This window comes from Neocloeon triangulifer, unplaced genomic scaffold, assembly GCF_031216515.1.
Source record: "Neocloeon triangulifer isolate White Clay Creek 2 clone unplaced genomic scaffold, ASM3121651v1 ptg000017l, whole genome shotgun sequence".
NCBI lineage: Eukaryota > Metazoa > Arthropoda > Insecta > Ephemeroptera > Baetidae > Neocloeon > Neocloeon triangulifer.
In genome coordinates this window covers 1973280-1991542 of record NW_026775559.1, presented here as the reverse complement: position 1 = coordinate 1991542, position 18263 = coordinate 1973280, and the positions used below count along the sequence as shown (strand labels likewise).

General features: G+C 42.8%; 5 protein-coding genes across 6 annotated transcripts; 2 read left to right on the top strand and 3 right to left on the bottom strand.

The window, feature by feature from the left end:
* The first annotated feature begins 91 nt into the window (after window positions 1-91).
* LOC132203736 (RNA-binding protein 8A) lies at window positions 92-1398 on the top strand. Its single transcript, XM_059631724.1, has 5 exons — window positions 92-213; window positions 382-528; window positions 588-724; window positions 779-903; window positions 1248-1398. The coding sequence occupies exons 1-5, from the start codon at window positions 153-155 to the stop codon at window positions 1276-1278; spliced, it is 501 nt and encodes a 166-aa protein (XP_059487707.1). The 5' UTR covers window positions 92-152; the 3' UTR covers window positions 1279-1398.
* LOC132203733 (ribosome biogenesis protein BOP1 homolog) lies at window positions 1393-5206 on the bottom strand. The gene is made up of 12 exons (XM_059631719.1): window positions 4665-5206; window positions 4339-4611; window positions 4132-4283; window positions 3955-4072; window positions 3499-3840; window positions 3279-3446; window positions 2922-3096; window positions 2658-2873; window positions 2160-2437; window positions 2005-2104; window positions 1628-1823; window positions 1393-1578 (listed from the first exon to the last, which is right to left on the bottom strand). The coding sequence occupies exons 1-12, from the start codon at window positions 4764-4766 to the stop codon at window positions 1425-1427; spliced, it is 2274 nt and encodes a 757-aa protein (XP_059487702.1). The 5' UTR covers window positions 4767-5206; the 3' UTR covers window positions 1393-1424.
* Window positions 4968-9599, top strand: LOC132203734 (zinc finger TRAF-type-containing protein 1 homolog). Of its 2 annotated transcripts, XM_059631722.1 has the most exons (6): window positions 4969-5192; window positions 6806-7044; window positions 7108-7319; window positions 8336-8499; window positions 8558-8763; window positions 8820-9599. In XM_059631722.1, exons 1-6 carry the CDS (start codon window positions 5001-5003, stop codon window positions 8845-8847), a joined length of 1041 nt encoding a protein of 346 aa, XP_059487705.1. In that variant the 5' UTR covers window positions 4969-5000; the 3' UTR covers window positions 8848-9599. The 2 variants fall into 2 exon arrangements, with proteins under 2 accessions (XP_059487704.1, XP_059487705.1); XM_059631721.1 differs by having other exon boundaries at window positions 4968-5192; window positions 8558-9599.
* LOC132203732 (uncharacterized) lies at window positions 9367-14850 on the bottom strand. Its single transcript, XM_059631718.1, has 12 exons — window positions 14727-14850; window positions 14303-14385; window positions 13820-14249; window positions 13150-13301; window positions 12579-12676; window positions 12399-12525; window positions 12110-12343; window positions 11482-11693; window positions 11215-11424; window positions 10999-11160; window positions 10742-10947; window positions 9367-10692 (listed from the first exon to the last, which is right to left on the bottom strand). The coding sequence occupies exons 2-12, from the start codon at window positions 14383-14385 to the stop codon at window positions 9688-9690; spliced, it is 2919 nt and encodes a 972-aa protein (XP_059487701.1). The 5' UTR covers window positions 14727-14850; the 3' UTR covers window positions 9367-9687.
* A 1645-nt stretch (window positions 14851-16495) lies between these two features.
* On the bottom strand, window positions 16496-18128 carry LOC132203735 (selenoprotein P-like). The gene is made up of 6 exons (XM_059631723.1): window positions 17893-18128; window positions 17686-17834; window positions 17566-17626; window positions 16997-17111; window positions 16848-16940; window positions 16496-16799 (listed from the first exon to the last, which is right to left on the bottom strand). The coding sequence occupies exons 1-6, from the start codon at window positions 17913-17915 to the stop codon at window positions 16707-16709; spliced, it is 534 nt and encodes a 177-aa protein (XP_059487706.1). The 5' UTR covers window positions 17916-18128; the 3' UTR covers window positions 16496-16706.
* Between the last annotated feature and the right edge of the window lie 135 nt (window positions 18129-18263).

The window sequence follows — 18263 nt, the reverse complement described above, 5'->3', positions numbered from 1 at the left end:
TCTTATGGATATTGTTGAGTGGATAATATGATATAATCTGATTTATGCTTTGTTTCTGTTTCGCGCGCATTTTAAATTTCCAATAGATGGTGCTGCCGTCGCCGATGCTCTTTTTTTTTTGCCAGAAACAGAAAACAAAACATTAAACAAACATGGCAGACGTGCTCGATCTCGACCAGACGGAAGAATTCGAAGTTGACGATGATGGAGACCGTAAGATCCAAAAATGCGTCTCATTAATTAATTCTGCAAATCGTATTTCACGATTTGGCCCTAAAGTTGGCTGTCCGGATGACTTTCCGTGGCCAAATCGGGCACTTTCCGGGCAGCCGTCGGGAAGCCGGTTAACTTAGAGGGTAATTAAATAATTCCAAATTGCAGAGCGCGTGGACAAGTTGAAGGAGCGCGCTAAGAAGCGCAAGGGCCGCGGTTTTGATGACGAGGGCACGGCCAGGGAGGAGATCCAGTATGAGACTATGGATGTGGACGAGACGGCCATTGCCGCTGATGGGCCCGGCCCCCAAAGATGTAATTGATTAAACAAAAAAAATCTGAAATAAAATGCAAGAACTAATCGGCCTCTTTAGCCGTAGAGGGGTGGATACTCTTCGTGACGGCGGTGCACGAGGAGGCGCAGGAGGACGACATCCACAACTTGTTCTCTGAGTACGGCGAGATCAAGAACTTGCACCTCAACCTGGACAGACGCACCGGCTTCATCAAGGTTAGAACCTGCTGATAATCTGGTTCAAACAATGCTAACTGATTTCTTCGGCAGGGCTACGCATTGGTCGAGTACGAAACCTTCAAGGAGGCTCAGGCGGCCAAGGACAACCTCAACGGCTCCGACATTTGCGGACAGCCTATCAATGTTGACTGGTGTTTTGTCACAGGACCCAAAAAGTGCGTAATATCTCCTTTTTCACAGTCCCATACCTATTTCACAATTCAAGCCTGCTCAATTTTCTTTTTATTATGAACAATATTGATGGGGGCAGGATTATTCTATGCCAATGAATTTTTTACCAGGAGCCGCCAAATAATAACCTTGACGTTTAGCTTCAACAGTATAGTTTTATAAGTAGGAAAAAGTGAAGCCACAAATCTAACCATTCAAAAATATGAAATAGTGGGAACTTTTCTGGATTCCAATTTGTAATTATTGAACCAAGAATTGAACTCGCCTGCAATCTCTCTCATAATTGCTATTTATTTTTAGATCTAATTTTTATCTTACTTGATTTCAGGCACAAGAAGAGCAGTCGCAGGAGACGATAAACTTATCAATTCCAAGCTTATTTTTCTTCTCTCTTAATCTAAGTTTGTGATGCAGTCCCTTTGTTTTTGAGAAATAATTAAGTGTCAAGTAAAAATAAATAAAATGCATCTCGATCCAATTAAAAAGTTGTTCTTTATTTAAAGCATTAAGTGTACAATCGAATGGTATTGTCGGCACCCCCTGAGAAGAGCCACGGCTGTGTAGGGTGGAAGGCAGCGCAGAAAACGCCATAGTCGTCTTTCCTCGTGTGGTATTGTAGCTTCTTGACCGGCGTCACTGCCGCGTTTTGCAAAAGGTCGCTGCAAAGAAATTATAAATAAATAAATTATTGCATATTATTAAAATTACTTGAAAACTCTGGCATGGCAGACAATGAGGGAGCAGTCGTCGGAGGCAGTGGCAAACAAGGGGTAGCGGGGGTGGAAAGCCACATTTCTGACTGCTGCCGAATGCAGACGCAGGTTCAGGTAGGGTTTGACGCTCAGGTCCAGGTCAAACCAAATGCTCTTGCAATCATAACAGCCCACCAATAAATTGTCTCCTCCTGAAAACATTTCATTAGCAAATTTAATTAAAAAGGGAAATTCAATTAATCTTTAATAATAATTAATCTTCTCCTAAAATCGCTCATGCAATGTTTTAAAGCCAACTTTTACATTTTCAAAGAAACTCATTATATTCAGCCGGACTGAGTAAAAAAATCCATTTTATATGAAAAGACAAACCTGGATGGACAGACATGGACGAAATCCAGGCTGAGTTTGAGAGCAGCTTCTTGATCAACTGCTGTTTGACGAGGTCGTAGATCCTGATGGTCCGTTGAGTCTGCAAAAGAAAGGGTTGAGTAGGAAAGATATTTTATAAATCAAGACAAACTGACAGCAACGAAAAGAAGGGGTCTAACAGGGTGGAACTGGACGCATTGGACAAGGCCTCTGGCTTTATTGAAGGGAATCTGCGAGCGGCGTTTGGACACCTGGTGAACGATGACCGAGCGGTTCTGGCCCTCAGACACCACGACCGCCATGTAGTCGCCGCGACCATGCCACACCACTTGCTTCAACTCCTTGAAGTGGGTCACAACCACCCGCTGACCTGCGTCCCAGTCTGCGCCCTCCGCCTGTTCCCACTTCACAGCCGTCTGCACCCTTTCAGGAACTAAAAGAAAAGAGAAAGCAGGAATTTTTAAATAATTTGATGAAAATTATCACAGGGTGCAATGAGCGCATGCAACAATGGTTTCAAAATCGATTTTGAGGATTTAACGGGAAAATAAAATAAAAATTTAGCGGTGCCTTCTGTACCACTAATAAAAGGCAAATACTTTGTCTTGGCCCGACCAAGAAAAAAGAAATTTAACATTTCAAACAATACTTACCAATCACTGTGGGGTCCGTGTCAGGTGGAACAGAGAGAAGCTCATCTGTCGAAGCCAACTTTTCCGCATCTCCGACCATAGAGCTGCAGAGAAGGAGGCGTTTGCCGGCTGCGATGGCCAGCAAGGACAAATGGGAGCTGGGGTTCCATGACACCGAAGTCACTTCAGCCCCGGCAGCGATGATCTTCAGACAACGACCAGTAGAAACCTCCCAAACTGAAAAAGGTTTTAAGCTTCAGAATGAACTGAAAAGCGGTGATTTACCTCTGGCACTGCAATCGTCAGAGCCTGACACCAAGAACTGGCCACTGGGGTCGGGGCAGATCGTCCTAACCATGTCTGTGTGGCCTGTGTAGACAAGACTTTGGGCTGTTGGGAAGGGCTGCAGGTCCTTCGGGTCGGGCAGTTCGGGTAAAAGGTCTTCCGCTTCAATGGTGAGCTGCGATTCAGAAGTTTCAAATGAATATCAAAAGACTGCCATAGTTAATGTAGTTTTATTTCAGAAAAAAGGGCAAATTTAAAGAACCACGCCAATTTTCACGTTTGCTCCTTTAACATTAAAAATTTAAAGATTTTTCCAGGACAAAACTTCCTAAGAATAGTAAGAATTCTAAACCTAACCTTATTTTTTCTAGCTCTGGGTGCCATGTAGAGATCCAGACAGCGCAAGAATCGTTCCTTGACATAACGAGGGTAGGCAGGCACTGCCCTGAGTGAGGGGAACTTCTGCGGAATGAAGTGAACCTTCCTCTTCCAGGGTGTCTCCGACTGTCGGTTCCATTGCTCCAACTGGGCAAACAAAAGTTCACAAGCAAATCGAACCTAAAAAGAAGAGACGAACCTCTCTTTCGGTGAAGAGGTACTCGGCAGGGGGGTTGTAGGACTCGGCGTGCCCAGGAAGCGTCCTCTTAGGCGCTGGAATGTGGTCGATGATGCCTCTCTTCTTTTTCTCCTCCTCCCCCTCCGCACCCCACATCTCGTAGAACTTTGGGCCTTCCTCCTTTTCCTTGGCACGGCGCTCCTCAAGGACAGCCCGTGGCTCTCGCCAGCCCATCCTCAGGGCGTGCACCATTTTGGAAACCTTTTCTCGCTCAGACCTCGATGGCAGGAAGGATTTTTTACTTTCAGGGATTGGCCGAAGCGCAGTTGTCAGCACTTTGCTTGAGAACCACTCGATCCAGGGCTGAGAAAAAGTTACAAATTTGAGACAAGAAAATAAACTAGAAATGTTTTGATTGAAAGGCCATTTTTGTATCCTAAACGTCATTAGGCACTGTTGATTTCTATCAAAACTCACTTTATATTCTTCGTGTTCCGGGTTTGGAATCCTGCTCTCCTGCAGGCGTCTCACCAGGTTCAGGTCCTTTCCACTCAGAACCACGTCTTGCCCTGTGCTAGGGTCTCTAATTGTCCTCCTTTAATTTAAAAAAAACATCCATCGATTAAATCATAGAATAATTTCTGGTAAGCTTACCAGAAATTGGGATCTTCCATTCTCTTGAGGAAACTGTCCAGTTCATCCCTCCTTTCGGGCTTCATAATGGGCTTTCCATCCCAATCATACCCCAGCAGAGGGTATTCGTCATACCAGTGCATTGGGATTTTGCCGACGGTGTTCCGCAAATCCTAATCATTCCATTAATACATTATAAAGTCGATTGGGTAATTTTATCAATTTAACCTCCTCATCTGATGTGTCTCCACTTTCGTACTCGTCATTCTTTTCAATTTCCTTGTCCGGACGTTCCTCGGACGGTCCTGCATCCGAATCGGAACCTTCTGAACTTTCCTCCTCATCACCACTCTCCTCCTCTTCAACCTCTTCTGAGCCACCCTCGTCTTCATTATTTTCTCCTTCTTCGTCTTCCTCGGACAATTGGTACTCGTCACTACTGTCCTCACTGTCATCGTCCTCCGATGCAATGCTGCCCAGCAAATCTTCGTCATCCTCTTGCTGTTTTCAAAATTAAATTAAAAAATTTTCATTTTAAAGAACCAAATTTTGACCTTTTCGAAGAGCTTTTCCGCCGGTTTCACAAGCTCCACCTGTGGTCTCTCTTTAGCCGTGGCCGTTTGGGCCGCTCTCCTCTTCGCCGCGGCCTTCACCATTTCCAAATTCTTCCAAAACTCGAATTTAACCAAAATCCTTCAACACGTGCCTGGAAGCAAACAAGAAAGCAAAACACCACATGGGCTAGAGAAGCGAAATCCCCCTCCACTCGATTTGTTATTCGCTCGTGTGGCGCCATCTGTGCGGTCACCCGGGAAGTATTTCAGAACCAATGAGCACTCGGGGCCGCAGTCACGTGACCCGAGGGCTTTTACGTCGCAGTTTATTTAAAAATGGCTGAGGTGGAGAGCCCGTCGTCAAGTGCTGGCCTTGCGGAGGCGCTGACAGAGCAGGAAAATGCCGAGCCGGCCGCGAAAAAGCCGAAAATTGAGCCCGAAAAGGGCAATGAGAAGCTTGAGCACCGTCTCGGCGGCATCCTGTGCTGCGCCGTCTGCCTCGACCTGCCCCGCTCAGCTGTCTACCAAGTACGTATAAAAACAGCTGGCTAGCGAGGGGAGTGCCTCAGCTGCTGCACAGCCCAAAACACCAGCGATTCTCGCCTGACACTCCGCGAATCTCACGCACTTTCGCATTTCCACTTGAAAATTTTCAAATTTTTCCGTTTCCGTCCATCCCCACTCGTTTTATTCCAACACGGAAGTCCTCAAAAAATTCGATCCAAAATGCAAATTTTGCAATTTTTTTCATAACATTTTTCATTAAATTTTGCTGAAAAATTAAATTCAGTTTAATAGGATTGGAATGAAACGTTTCAATTGAGAAGCATGCATTGGAAATGCTTGTTTTTCGAAAGGAATGCACTTTTATCATTATTGTTGGTGTATGTGGCCTAGGAACAGTTGCGAGAGTTGCATAACTGGCACGTGATTGGTGGGGGTTGCGAGTGAAAGGGGAACTCGGCAGCCAATTGGCGAGTGAGACCTTTTATATTCCGATTTGGCCTGCCTGCGCGCGCGTGTCAATGACCTTGCTTGCGTTGCCATCCATCGGCTGCAGTCTCGCAGTCTGGCTCCGTTTTCGCTCCTCGCCAGGGAACTCGATACGACAACGGCTCTCTCACCTTACATTAAATTTACACGCGCCGCTTCGCACTTTCGACTTTGCCTCATTTTAATGATAGAGCCACATTTTGTTTCTAAATAGTTGAAAGATGAAAAATAAAATGATGAATTGAAAATATTCTGCAAACGAATTTTTCTGTGCTCAATTTAATTCATGGATTAATCCATGTTAATTATTAATAAATTTAAGTTCCTCAGAAACCATCGCATTAAATGATGATTGATGTTGCAACTCTGAATAAAAAAATCAAAATCATTGTATATTTGAAAAGCACAAGTTTTTAAAATTTGATTAAAAATGGAGACGCTTTTGCCGATGATGACAACGGATTTCGAATTAAACTTGGCAGGTGATCTTGCTTTAACTGTTAAATTTGCACTCTATGAAACACAACTCACTAAATTTAATATTTTTAAGATTTAAAAATAAATAATTAGTTCATTTGCGAATTGCGAGCTAAATTTCTATATAAATTAAAAAACAGAAAATCTTATATTTTTATAGTACACTTCACCTCATTAATCGGGGCTGGGACCAAAAATTGATCTCTATTATTTATTTTGAAAATCAGAGTCACGCGTGGCAAGAATTAGTCCTTTCTTTATCAGCTAGGAAAAAATTTATATTGAATTTTAATTTTTTAATTCATTATTTTCAGATGATACATTTATCAATTTATGCGGTATTATGTACATAGTAGTCACACATCGCTTGCAGACATTTTATTTTTGTATATTATGCAACACGCTGCGCTACGTTACAATACAGGTTGCCTACCTTTCCATTCTGCAGGCGTTATTATTAAATTATCAAATTTTTACTTTTCCTTTTCAAATTAAGAAACACCCAGTTTTTATTTCTTTTCGTTGACAATTTTTCCAAGCAAGATCAATTTATTTCTTTGATTTATCTGAAAGTTATCAGAATTTTTATTTATTATTATCAATCAGGAGCTAGGTTGAAAATATTTATGTGAAAAATCATGAAAAATTAATAATTTTTTGTGTGATTTCAGTGCTCAAACGGCCACTTACTGTGCGCCGGATGCTTCACGCACGTGCTGGCGGACGCGCGTCTGCGCGACGAGGTGGCCAGCTGTCCGAGCTGCCGCGTCGAGTTGTCCCGGGCGTCCGCGTGTCGCAACCTGGCTGTGGAGAAGGCGGTCAGCGAGCTGCCTGCGCCGTGCACCTTCTGCGGCAAGGAGTTTGCCAGGGCCGTGCTGCAGCGACACCAGGACGAGCTGTGCGACGAAAGGTGATGCCCCTCCGCCCCCCTGACCTGACACCGAAATTGTCTTATAAGAAAATCTGCACACAGGATCACCGAGTGCCAGTTCCGGCGCCTCGGGTGTCCGTGGTGCGGTCCCCACCACGAGGCCGTCAGCCACGCCGCAGAGTGTCCGCACCCCAACCGCTCCGGCCGCGACCTCATGCCCTTGCTCGAGACCCTGGACAGCAAGGCCGAGGCCCAGGAGGCCATCTTCAACCAACTCGTCAGTCTACTCTCCTTTGAGAAAATAACTTTCAATGGTAAAAATAAATAATTATGCAAAAGCTTTATTTACGCGCTTTACGACTGCATATTATCACGCATGCGCAGTACCTTGTGAATGAAAAAGCTCTTTAGTGCAAAATTCTGCTATATTTTCACTTGATTTTATGCAAGAAAAGTATAAAATGTGATAGTTTACACTCCTTGTTAAAAACTTAAAAGACCTACTCAGGTGTTTTTATTGCACATTATACACATTATCATAAGGAGTTATTGGCGTTGAAGAGCCACGCCATAGCCATGCCATGGCCACGACATAACCATGCCATGGTCACGCCATATCCATGCCATGGTCACGCCATAGCCATGCCATGGCCACGCCAAAGCCATGCCATATGGTCACGCCATAGCCATGCCATGGTCACGCCATAGCCATGCCATGGTCACGCCATAGCCATGCCATGGCCACGCCATAGCCATGCCATGGCCACGACATAGCCATGCCATGGCCACGCCATAGCCATGCCATGGCCACGCCATAGCCAAGCCATGGCCACGACATAGCCATGCCATGGCCACGTTGAAGAAACAAAAATTAAATATAAAAAAAAAAAAAACTCAAGGCAAAAAGACCAAAATATCCGGTTTTAAAATAAAAATCCGCGGCGCTCCGAGATGGCCCTTGATCCAAAGAATTTCTTATCATGACAAAAAAGGAATTGCCAGAATCAAAATGAAGAAATACACATTTCTATCAACTTATTGGATCTATTTTTTTTTTCAAACTCTGGATCAAATTGTATCAAAATAATTTTCCAGCAGAAATTTGGCGATCTTTTAATTTGCTATTGGTGATTTTTTTTTTTTTAATTTTTGCTTGCCCGTAGAAAAATCATTGTTAAAATATAATTTTCCCCAATATGTTTAATCTGACCTATATTATTTAAGTGAATATTTTCATAGTTCCGATATTCTCCTTTCTAAAAAAAACTCTATCAATAATATCATAATATGCAGTATCTGCACTTTAACCTACCTATTATTTTCCCTGCAGATCTGCAGATGAAACCGTACCGGACTGACGAATTTGTGCACAAGCTGTTCTACGAGTCGGCGCGCTTCACGGCCTTCAACAACCAGTGGGTGGTGAAAGCGTTCATCAACACCAAGAATCAGAGGGACCCAACTCAGTGCTCGGAGCGTGACATGAACTACCAGGTGCCGTTTTCGAGATCTGTATTTTATTTTTAAATCATCTCATAATTGCATTGCGCAGGTGGTACTCAAGTCGAAAAGCACCCCTTCGCCCCTGACTGTGCACTACATGGTCCTGAGTGGACCCTTTGGTGACCTTAAGGTCAACCCGCAGACATATGTGGCTGAGTTCTCAGACCAGAGCTGCGAGGGCCCGGTCGTGTCCCTCCCCATTCCGGACACCAACGAATGCAACCGACTGCTCGCGTCCAAGACTTTCAGTCTGAGGTATTTTCACACTCTTACTGCCGCTAGCAAGTCGGTTGAGTTGTTTTTGTTTCCAGGCTCATCATGTTCTTGGTGTCCAAGTAGTTGGAGAAACTCGCAACTTTAGCAAGAGAACTGCATATAGGGGGAAAAGAGATAATGAGACAAATATATATAAAATATATGTAAGATGGAAAAAAACAATAGTTAATGTTGTATCTTGCGACAAAAAGCAGTGTTTTGAAGGGAAATCTCGCAGGCTAAGTCCATTTTCACGCTGCTTACCGAGTTGCAGCTTTTCTCTCAACAAAATTTTTCTAGTTTATTTTATCATTTAACCCCCAATTAATCGATTTGTTATTTCAACAGAATACTGTGTAACCTTTCTAGTATTTGAATACCTAAGATATGGATTATGTATGATTCTTATTTATTTTCAAAAGACTAAAGGGCTAGTTATATTGATTTGATATTTCTCTCTCTACCTTATATAATTATACATTGTTTTCTCAATTTCGTTATATTTTATTTGAAAAATCACTTGCAGCCAAAGGGACTGCACTGTACAATTTGAAAGATGTTACGTAAATACTTAAGAAAGCTTATAATATATATAATATTAATAATTACTACTTCACTTAATAGTGCATCACTGTAATGCTGTTCAGATACGAAACTAGTTTCCATTGTGTTATGAAGGCCAACTAAAAATTGTTTGGTTTCAAAATTACCTAGTTTGTAATAACACATCTCTTAACAAAAGATGTTTATCATACTTACCCAAAAGGATATTTTTATTTGGAAATCATTTGTAAGTAGTGGAGCAAAATAAAGATAGGCACACTCAAACACAAAAATACTGTTCATTGAAAAGTTGCTCGTGTTTAATTTAATAATTTACAATTCAACAGTCGCGTCACAAACGTCCAGCACAACAAACACAATTCAGTTATTTCTTGGAGGGCCACCCCGCCAGTTGCCAAAACCCCGGCCACGAGGGCCTCCGCCCCGCCAGCCGCCGCGGCCCCCTTGATCGCCCTGTCTGTCTCTGTTGCGGTCGGGTCCACCGCCTCTTGACTGAAACTGATTTCTGGCCCCTGAGCGAGGATCACTGAACTGGTTACCACCAAAATTGCCACCCTGGCTGTTGCCCCCAAAGCTTCCTTGGTTGTTAGGAAAGTTGCTCCCTCCAAAGTTACCCGCCTGGTTGTTTCCTTGGTTCTGGCCAAAATTGTTTCCAAAGTTGCCTTGGTTTGGGCCAAAGTTCCCTTGCGGATTGTTTTGGCCAAAGTTTCCTTGATTAGAGCCAAAGGTGCCACCTGCGCTTTGGTTGCCTCCAAAATTTCCAGTGTTACCTCCCTGGTTTCCTCCGAAATTCCCTTGGTTTGGGCCGAAGTTGCCCGTCTGCTGATTGCCTCCGAAATTCTGGCCAAAGGTGTTGCCACCCTGGTTTGCACCGAAGTTTCCCTGCGGCCGGAAGTTGCCACCCTGGGGTCCTCCAAAGTTCCCTTGGTTGTTTTGGCTACCAAATTTGCCCTGGTTTCCAAAGGCGTTGGGTCCTGGAGGGCGGTTGAAGTTGTCAGGTCCCCTGATGAAGAAGCCCTGCTGACCAGTGCTGCCTTGGTTGGCGTTGAAGCCACCTGGTGGGGGACCTTGGAAGGGCCCTCTTGGTCCGCCAAATCCATCTCGAGGCCCAAAAGGTCGCTGAGGGAAGTCGGGTCTGAAGCCGCCTCCTTGCTGGAAGTCCATGCGCGGGGGAAAGCGGGGAGGCATGTTGCCAAAGTTGGGGTTAAAATTGTTTGGGTTGTCAAAGGGGTTCTGAGGTCGAAAGTTCTCCTTAGCCCCAAAGTTACCAGACCTTCCAAAGGGGTTCTCAGGTTGGTCATAGTTTGAGTTTTTCTCCTCATAGTCCCAATCTTCATTTTCGTTTTCCTCGTCGTAGTCTTCGTACTGTGAATTAAAAATTATTTTAAGAAGAAGAAATTGAAAGTTTAATTACCTCATCGACATCTTGCGACTCCTCGTCACCCTGATAACTTTCATGTTCTTCTGGACGGAGCTCCAGATTTGTGTCATCGTCCTCTTTTTCAGCCGCCATTCTGTAGTTCTGGATTTCATCCGCCAACTCAGGGATTCCTCCGGACTCGAGAAACTCCATGACTGCCTCGGAGCCACTCTTGATTGCTTCCGACAAGGCAGAGGCAGCTGTGGGCAAAATTAATTCAAGACAAAGTTAATAAATGCCAAGCAACTCACGAATAATATTGATGAGTTGTCCAAAAAGAATGATGGCTTCCGGCTCTACATCCTTCAGAGGAACAAATCCGGGTGGAGGGTTTTTCGCGATAAATTTTGTTATCACTTCGACAACCTGCTCCTCTGTCAGGCCTCGCCTGTGCTTCCCCTCTTCCTCATCATCTACTCCAATTCAATGTTAGATTTTTAAATAAACTGAAAGTCTGAATAAATTACTCTTAGTTTCGTTCCACTGCGCCTGGAAGTTTTTGGGAATGGGCTTGGCATAAGGAACTTTCTTGGTCGGCTTTTGCAGGTCCTGCAGACTGTCAAAGTCCAGGCCTGGAATGACCGATGGATCGAGACTCGAGCTGGGCGTGAAACTTGCCCCCGAAGGCACATCCACCTTGTCTTCGGGACCCATGCCCGGGATTAGGGCCATGTCGTCTGCAAATCAAAAACAAATCAGATGTGGTCACCCTTTCCGCAATGTTCTACACAAACCGATTTCGTTGTCATCGTATCCGGCCATGCCTGCAGGAAGCGTGTTCAAGTTGTATTTGTCCCGCATCTGGTCGCCGGGACGGTTCCGCGTCCAGAATTTGCTGGTGTGATCGTTGGAGCCCGAGACGAGAATATGGCCCAAGGGGTGCCAAGCCAGTGCCCACACAATACTATCATGGGCCTGCTCGATCGCGCCTATTTCCTTGTCGGCACTGAAATTTTGATTAGAGCCAGAAATCAGTACTTTGCTGATAATTCTAAACATGGCGGAAATTCAACATTTCCGTCTGTAAAACTATATTGTGATAAATATTAAAGTTTTGATACAATTCAATTAAAATATAAAATAAATGAGAATCTAACAGTAAGAACAAAAAGCATTTTAATCTGAAAATTGGTGTAGTTGTAAACAATTTAGCATACTTGTCATAAATTGAATTTAGTGAGGCCGGCATGCAAAAATAACTTGGAGGACGCTATGGACACTTAATAATTACATCTCTATTTTTTTTTTTTTTTTTTCAAAAACTATAACTTTATCATGTCATTATAATTGCTCTTGCGATTAATTTCAGCTTCTAGAATTATTCTGAACAGGAAGTTTTTTTTTAAATATTTTCTTTTTTACCCGACATTCCAGAAAAGGAGTGAGCCGTCGGAGCCGCCGCTGCAGAAGAGTCCCTCATGAACAGGGTGCCAGGCAACAGCGCTCGCCTCCTTCTTGTGTCCTCTGAAGGTCTGCACTTCTTGCGAGAGGTTGCGCAGGTCGAATAACTTGAGCAGGTGGTCCCTGGAGGCTGTGACAAGCCAGTTGCCATTGTCGTTCCACCGCACGTCCATCACCGTCGATTTATGTGCGTGTCTGTTAATTTTTTTCATTCGAACAACTGACAAAGCAACAAACAAACAAAACTCACAGGGTGGCAAGGGACTGTCCTGTCTTGGGGTCCCACAGCTTGACGGGTTGCTGGTTGTCCTTGCTGCCGGAGATGATGAGGCCCTTGTGTGGGTGCCAGTGGATGCACTTGACGTCAGCGCCGTGCCCTGAAATACCCTTGGCTCAGCACCGAGTAAGGACGCAAAAATTTTTTCCTTACCTCTGAGGATTCGCTCTTCCTGACAGCGCAGGAAGTCCCAGATGCGGATGGTGCCATCGTCGGAGCAAGTGGCAAATTTCTGGTCCGTCGGGCTGAAGCTGTCACACCACAAAAACGCTTTCTTAATATGTAGGCAGGGGACCCCGTGTGCGTGCAATAAGATTGGCACCAAAGCGGCTGACCACTTTCTCCTCTTTGCAAGAGCGGGAAAACGGCCAAGCCGCGTTTGCTGCTGCATCCGAGCGAATATAGATTTAGAACAAACTTTATTCTCGCCTTACAAATCGTCCAATCGAGATTGGTTTGATTCAAAAAAATCTCAGTCTTTATTATTGAAAGAAAAGCAGTCACACAGAAACAAGAGCACAGCCCGCAGAAAACATTTTATTGGAAAAATTGTGTATTATAGTGGGTGGCGACGAGATCTCTCTTTATTTAGCCTTATATATCACAGTATTCGCTAGGACATTTATTGAACTTTATTTTTATCGCTTTATTGAGAGCAACAGGCAGTGAGAAATAAAATGGGGAACCAACACCCGATGAGGTAGGTGTGAGGATTTAGCTGTACCTGATGCCGCGGAGGGCCTCCTTGTGCGCCTGGAACATTTTCACGTTGTTCATGTTGCTTTGCCAGTACTTGACGTAGCCGCCGTGGTCTCCCGTCACCATCCAGATGTCATTGTGCGACCACACCATTGTTCGTACGGGACTGTCGTGCGCCTGAAAGGAACAACGCCGTTCAAATACTTTCAACAAGTTTCTACGAGTGATTAATACAGAAAAATAAAAGGGTAACAAAAAGCCTCCTCTCTAAAAAAAAAAAAAAAAAAAAAAAAAAAACTAAAATGAGCTGATGCGTTTTTTTCATGAAGCCCAAAATTAATTACTGAAAGAATTTTAAAATTATAAGATCGGCTTGGATACTTTTTTTTATAAAATTTTTAGTATTTATTGACACTCAACTCAACAAAAAGCTATTTATATTTATTCAGTGTTAATGAAGCAGTCAATTTTTGACCAACAAATATTTCAGAAAAAAATAGCTCATTAAATTGTGATTTGTGTATAAATTTCAATTTGCCACCTCTTCTACTTTTAGTAACAATCTTGCTTTTGATTTTCAAAATTTTCATTTAATAGATTATTTAAATTTAGTATTCAAGTCCACTTATGGAAGCATATCAAGTTTAGTAATCAAAGCAAGGAATGCCAAATGCTTTTTAAAACAAAGAATGTACCTGGAGGATTGTCTCGAAGTTGAAGGTGAGTCCGTTCCAGAGGGTAAACTCGCCGCTGGAAGCGCCGGTGACAAGTCTGCGGCCTTCGGGCGTCCACGCAAGACAAAACACCGGACAACGCATTTTGTTGGTGGCCGATTTGACAAAGCGGGTGGTGATGGCGTTGCTCGGGTTGTCCGGATAGGCGGACGGCGGCAGCAACTCGGGCACGTACAACATGTCCGGCTGCAGGGCGGCGCGGTCGCGCCAGTCGCGCTGCCACACGCGGTTTTCCAGCATTCGCACCACCCCCGAGTTGTAGTCGACCGTCTTGCGCATCACGCTCTTCCGAAGCCGCTTGCCGTCAAACTCAGCGTCCATCCCACCCTTGTTGAAGTTGCGGAATGGTGTGTAGAACTTGGACTTCTCTGGCGGGCCGCTCCCGAAAATTCTGCAAATTCACTTCATGTAGAAAAGTTTTGGCAATTTAATAATTTGTTGTACCTGGACCCGAATGGCGTCGGGACGTGTGGTGGAGGCCCCGACATGTTGGGCAGCGACGGTGGTGGGTGGCCAAATTGCATCATCTAAAAATTAAAAAAAGATTATTAGCATAAAAGTGTATTAGAGAAAAAGCTGGGAAAGTTATAAGAAAAAATTTAATTTATACATTAAGTTGACAAATTCATTTTCAAAGAACTGCGGAATTTGCTAAGAATTATCGTCATACTTATTTTTCGCTTTTTATTTACAAGTACCTTCAGGTTTCTCACAAATAGCGAACACAATGGAATAAAATTATAAAAAGATGTGCGAATTTTTTGCCAGGTCAGACGTTTTGAGGGAAAGGCGGAAATTGCATCGAATGTTTAGATAATTTTCTCGGACGCGATGAAATTGAGATGAGCGAATGAACAGCTTTTCATACCTTTATTTAATATCAGGTCACGACAAAAAATTAAAGGGCGGCATCGAGAATAAAGTTGACAAGTTTGCGGCACGCCGAATCCTTCACCGTCGCCATATTTTCAGTCAACAAAACAGGAAACAAATGACGAGCGAAAGTTTAGACGGAGTCGTGTGGAGGGGGAGCGCGGGAATCTGAGCGCGGGAACACGCAGGCCGTCTCAGTGGCTAATGAGTTTCCCACTTCCCACTAGGGTGGATTTTTGAACCTGAGTGATTTCTCATGCTGGGGCCTGGGATTGTTAGTGAAGGGTTGTTCTTAGCTGAAGTCGTTCGGGAACCGCAGGATTTCGTGCTGAGAAGGGTGCTCGAATTTTGCACCCGAGTTGTTTTATATGAATCCTTTTAAATTGAGGATGGAGAAGTTCATATTGAAAGGAACCACACTTTTCCATTCAAATACGAGGAAGTGTGGTGGCACAGAAATGATGGAAAAAACATATCCCTAGCAATTTGTCCCATAAGAATTTTAATTTTTCTTCTTCGCTAAAAAAATCACCCTCTTGAACCGGAAATCCTTCGATAGATCCACAAATTTCCTGTCTCAAGTCTTAAGATAAGCGCTACGAGACAATCGCTCAATGTGTAATAGTTAAATTTGGAACCCAGCAGTTGCGTGAATCCACTTTTCAAACCGCGTTACAGCTTAACTCCAATTTTAATCATTCGGTGGTTTTAAGACAAACCATAAATAACACACAGACGTCATAAGGGACCACACATTTTATCGATTATCAAACCGCACCAATGAGCTACAAACTCATGCCAGCATAAATAAAAAAATTCACTCTTAGCTGAACAACGATCGAGTATGCTGGGACGAAGCATATAATATTTTGTCTTGTCCTTTGCGGGGTGCGTCTAGCCCTCGGCAGCGATCCCTGCGACGAGCTGCAAAGGACCAAAGTGAATGATGGCGAGCTGATTGAAGGCGGTACTCTCAAACCCTAGGATGGCATCACATTCAAGAATGGCACCTTCTGGCGGGATGGACAGTTCTGGTGGGCTTGTCCTTGTCTCAATGGGCCGTGTGTCCGACAATGTAACACTGGTACGCACATTTTTTTTTTTTAATTTGCATCAATTCTACAGCAATTAATATTTTTATAATTAAGATCTGGCAATGAAATATAATGTGACCACGAAGGAAAAAATGGTTAAAATTTGGGACGATGGAGTTGAGCGTGAGGTTGACTTGAAAAAGCATTTTCATGTAGTCAACGAGGCGGTGTGCAACGAGCCCATCCAATTAGATCCAGAGAACGATGATTATGACAAATTTCACACTTATCTGAACGGATCCATTTACTTTCTGCACCCAAACATCTCAGTGTCAAGTGTCAAAGTACAGAAGAAAACTGATTGCGAGCCAGCAATTCAAATAACTTAATTGATTATTTTTTACATACTACTGGAGTCAAAAAAGCTACAATTAAAATAGAAAAAATGAGGGTATAAAACTAGTAGCGTTCTGCTAAAACGCCGGACACCATATGAGACACGGCCGCCGCGGTGAACCCAACGCTATGCCAAGAAAAAAAGAACAATCACAAACACTTTAGAATTGCGCTGCTAAAAATACTGCTTGCAAGCGGAGGAGATAAATTGTCAAAAAATCAAGACCTGCAATTAGGTCAGTTTTAGATCCAACATCAGCATCAATTAATTGGAAAAAAGCGAGTAGAAAAATATTGATTAATTATTGAATGTAAAATGAGAATTCTAACGGGAGCCATAAAATATTATTTTGTATTTTGAATAAAAATCCCATTGCATTTTTGTTTATTGTCAACTTTAAAGGTTTAATTCTGTCAACTTGGAAACCAAAGTGAATCATTAAAAGCGTCAGAAAATCAATTTCCACTTCATTTGTGGTTTAATTGACTTCGTCATAGGAAATTGATTCAAATTGTGTTCCCAAATTTGGAATATATCAATTAATTTAAAGTTCGTAGTTGAGGTAGGGCCGCATCCAGTTGAGTTGCCGCTGCTTCTTCTGCTCCTCCTCGATCCCATTCGCATTGTTGCTATTTTCCTGTATATATTTTGTAAGTATATTTTTTTTATTTTTTTAGAACTATACCTCTGTAGTGTTGGTGAGCGTTTGAATGATGGGCAAGACGTCCTGTGTGGCGCTGACGGTCCGATCCAAGCTGTTCTCAGATAGATCTATCGTCTGTTAATTAAGGATTTTTGTTTTTTGTTTTACTTTAAATGAGAAAAAAAATATACTTGAGAGCAGGAGCCACAGGGTTGATCCTTGATGGTGGCAACAATGGCCGCCTTGACGTACGCCAGCTGTAGTTTACTCCACGGCAGACTCAAGTGGAAGGAAATTCGTCCACACCTGTATTGCATAATTATTTAAAACAAACCGAGGATTTTTCCAAAATATGGCCCAGATGCATAACGGCAGAATTGAACCCGTATGTTTTGCAAGTATTGTTAGAAATCTATTGAATGTCATACTTTCTATTTCAAATAAAAATTTCATTTTATTTAAATATAATTGATAACAAAAGTAATTCTGTTAAAAAAAATTGCAATTTTGTTACGTTTCTTAAAAGAAGAAATTTTTTTGGTGTTATTATTATTATTTATTCTTCTATTCACATTAAATTAAATTCATGTATGTTGAAAGTTATTTAATGTAGCCTTCATTTTCACTCATTAAATTTCAATTTTTTATGTGCTCCCCAAACGAATATAATTTATCTTTGCAAATTTTGCAGGCTTCATACATTTCGGAGATTTGACTTAAAAAAGTGTTGAAAAATAAAATAAAATTTTATTCCAATTACTTATCAATGATGAGAATGTCGTCCTTGCGACCCTTGACCGATTTCCATTCCTGTCCATTTCCTACAAATTAAAATTAATTTTTAATTGAAAAAAGAAAGCAATAATTTAATATTTCTTGCCTTGAATAGTGATTATTTTCTGTCCAGCCAAATTGCGCAGGTGGTCGAACTCTTCCCTGGCCCTGCGGTGATTTTCGTTGACGATCACAAACGAGGTCTTGGCTCTGAGCTCTTCGCTCTCCTCGAGGCGCAGCTGAAGGTTTTGCAACCTTTTTTTACAAATATATTTGAGCTTACTTTTTAAATAATTATAAAATTTGAAATTACTTGACAGCCTGCCTCTGGCACATGTGTCAGCTGGCGTCCAAAAGCGCCACCACCATCACCTTCTGTCCGACGCCGTAGGGGTTGACGTTCAGATCGGCAGGGGTTGGGGTGCACAGGTCGGCGGCCAGGGCTACCTGCGCCAACAACAGCATCGACACGATTTTCTTCATCTCTCTGCCTCCTCTGCCTATTCTGCAGCGCACTATATTGCCTCTCACATAATAATGTCAGAAGATAGAGGCGAGAGGTCAATCAAAGCAATGACCTCTCCATTCGTCATCGCGCTTATCTCGTTTTTCACAACTTTGTGCGTATATAAGATTGGCATATTATATTTAAATCAATTTATTTTGCAAAACGAAAAATGGATT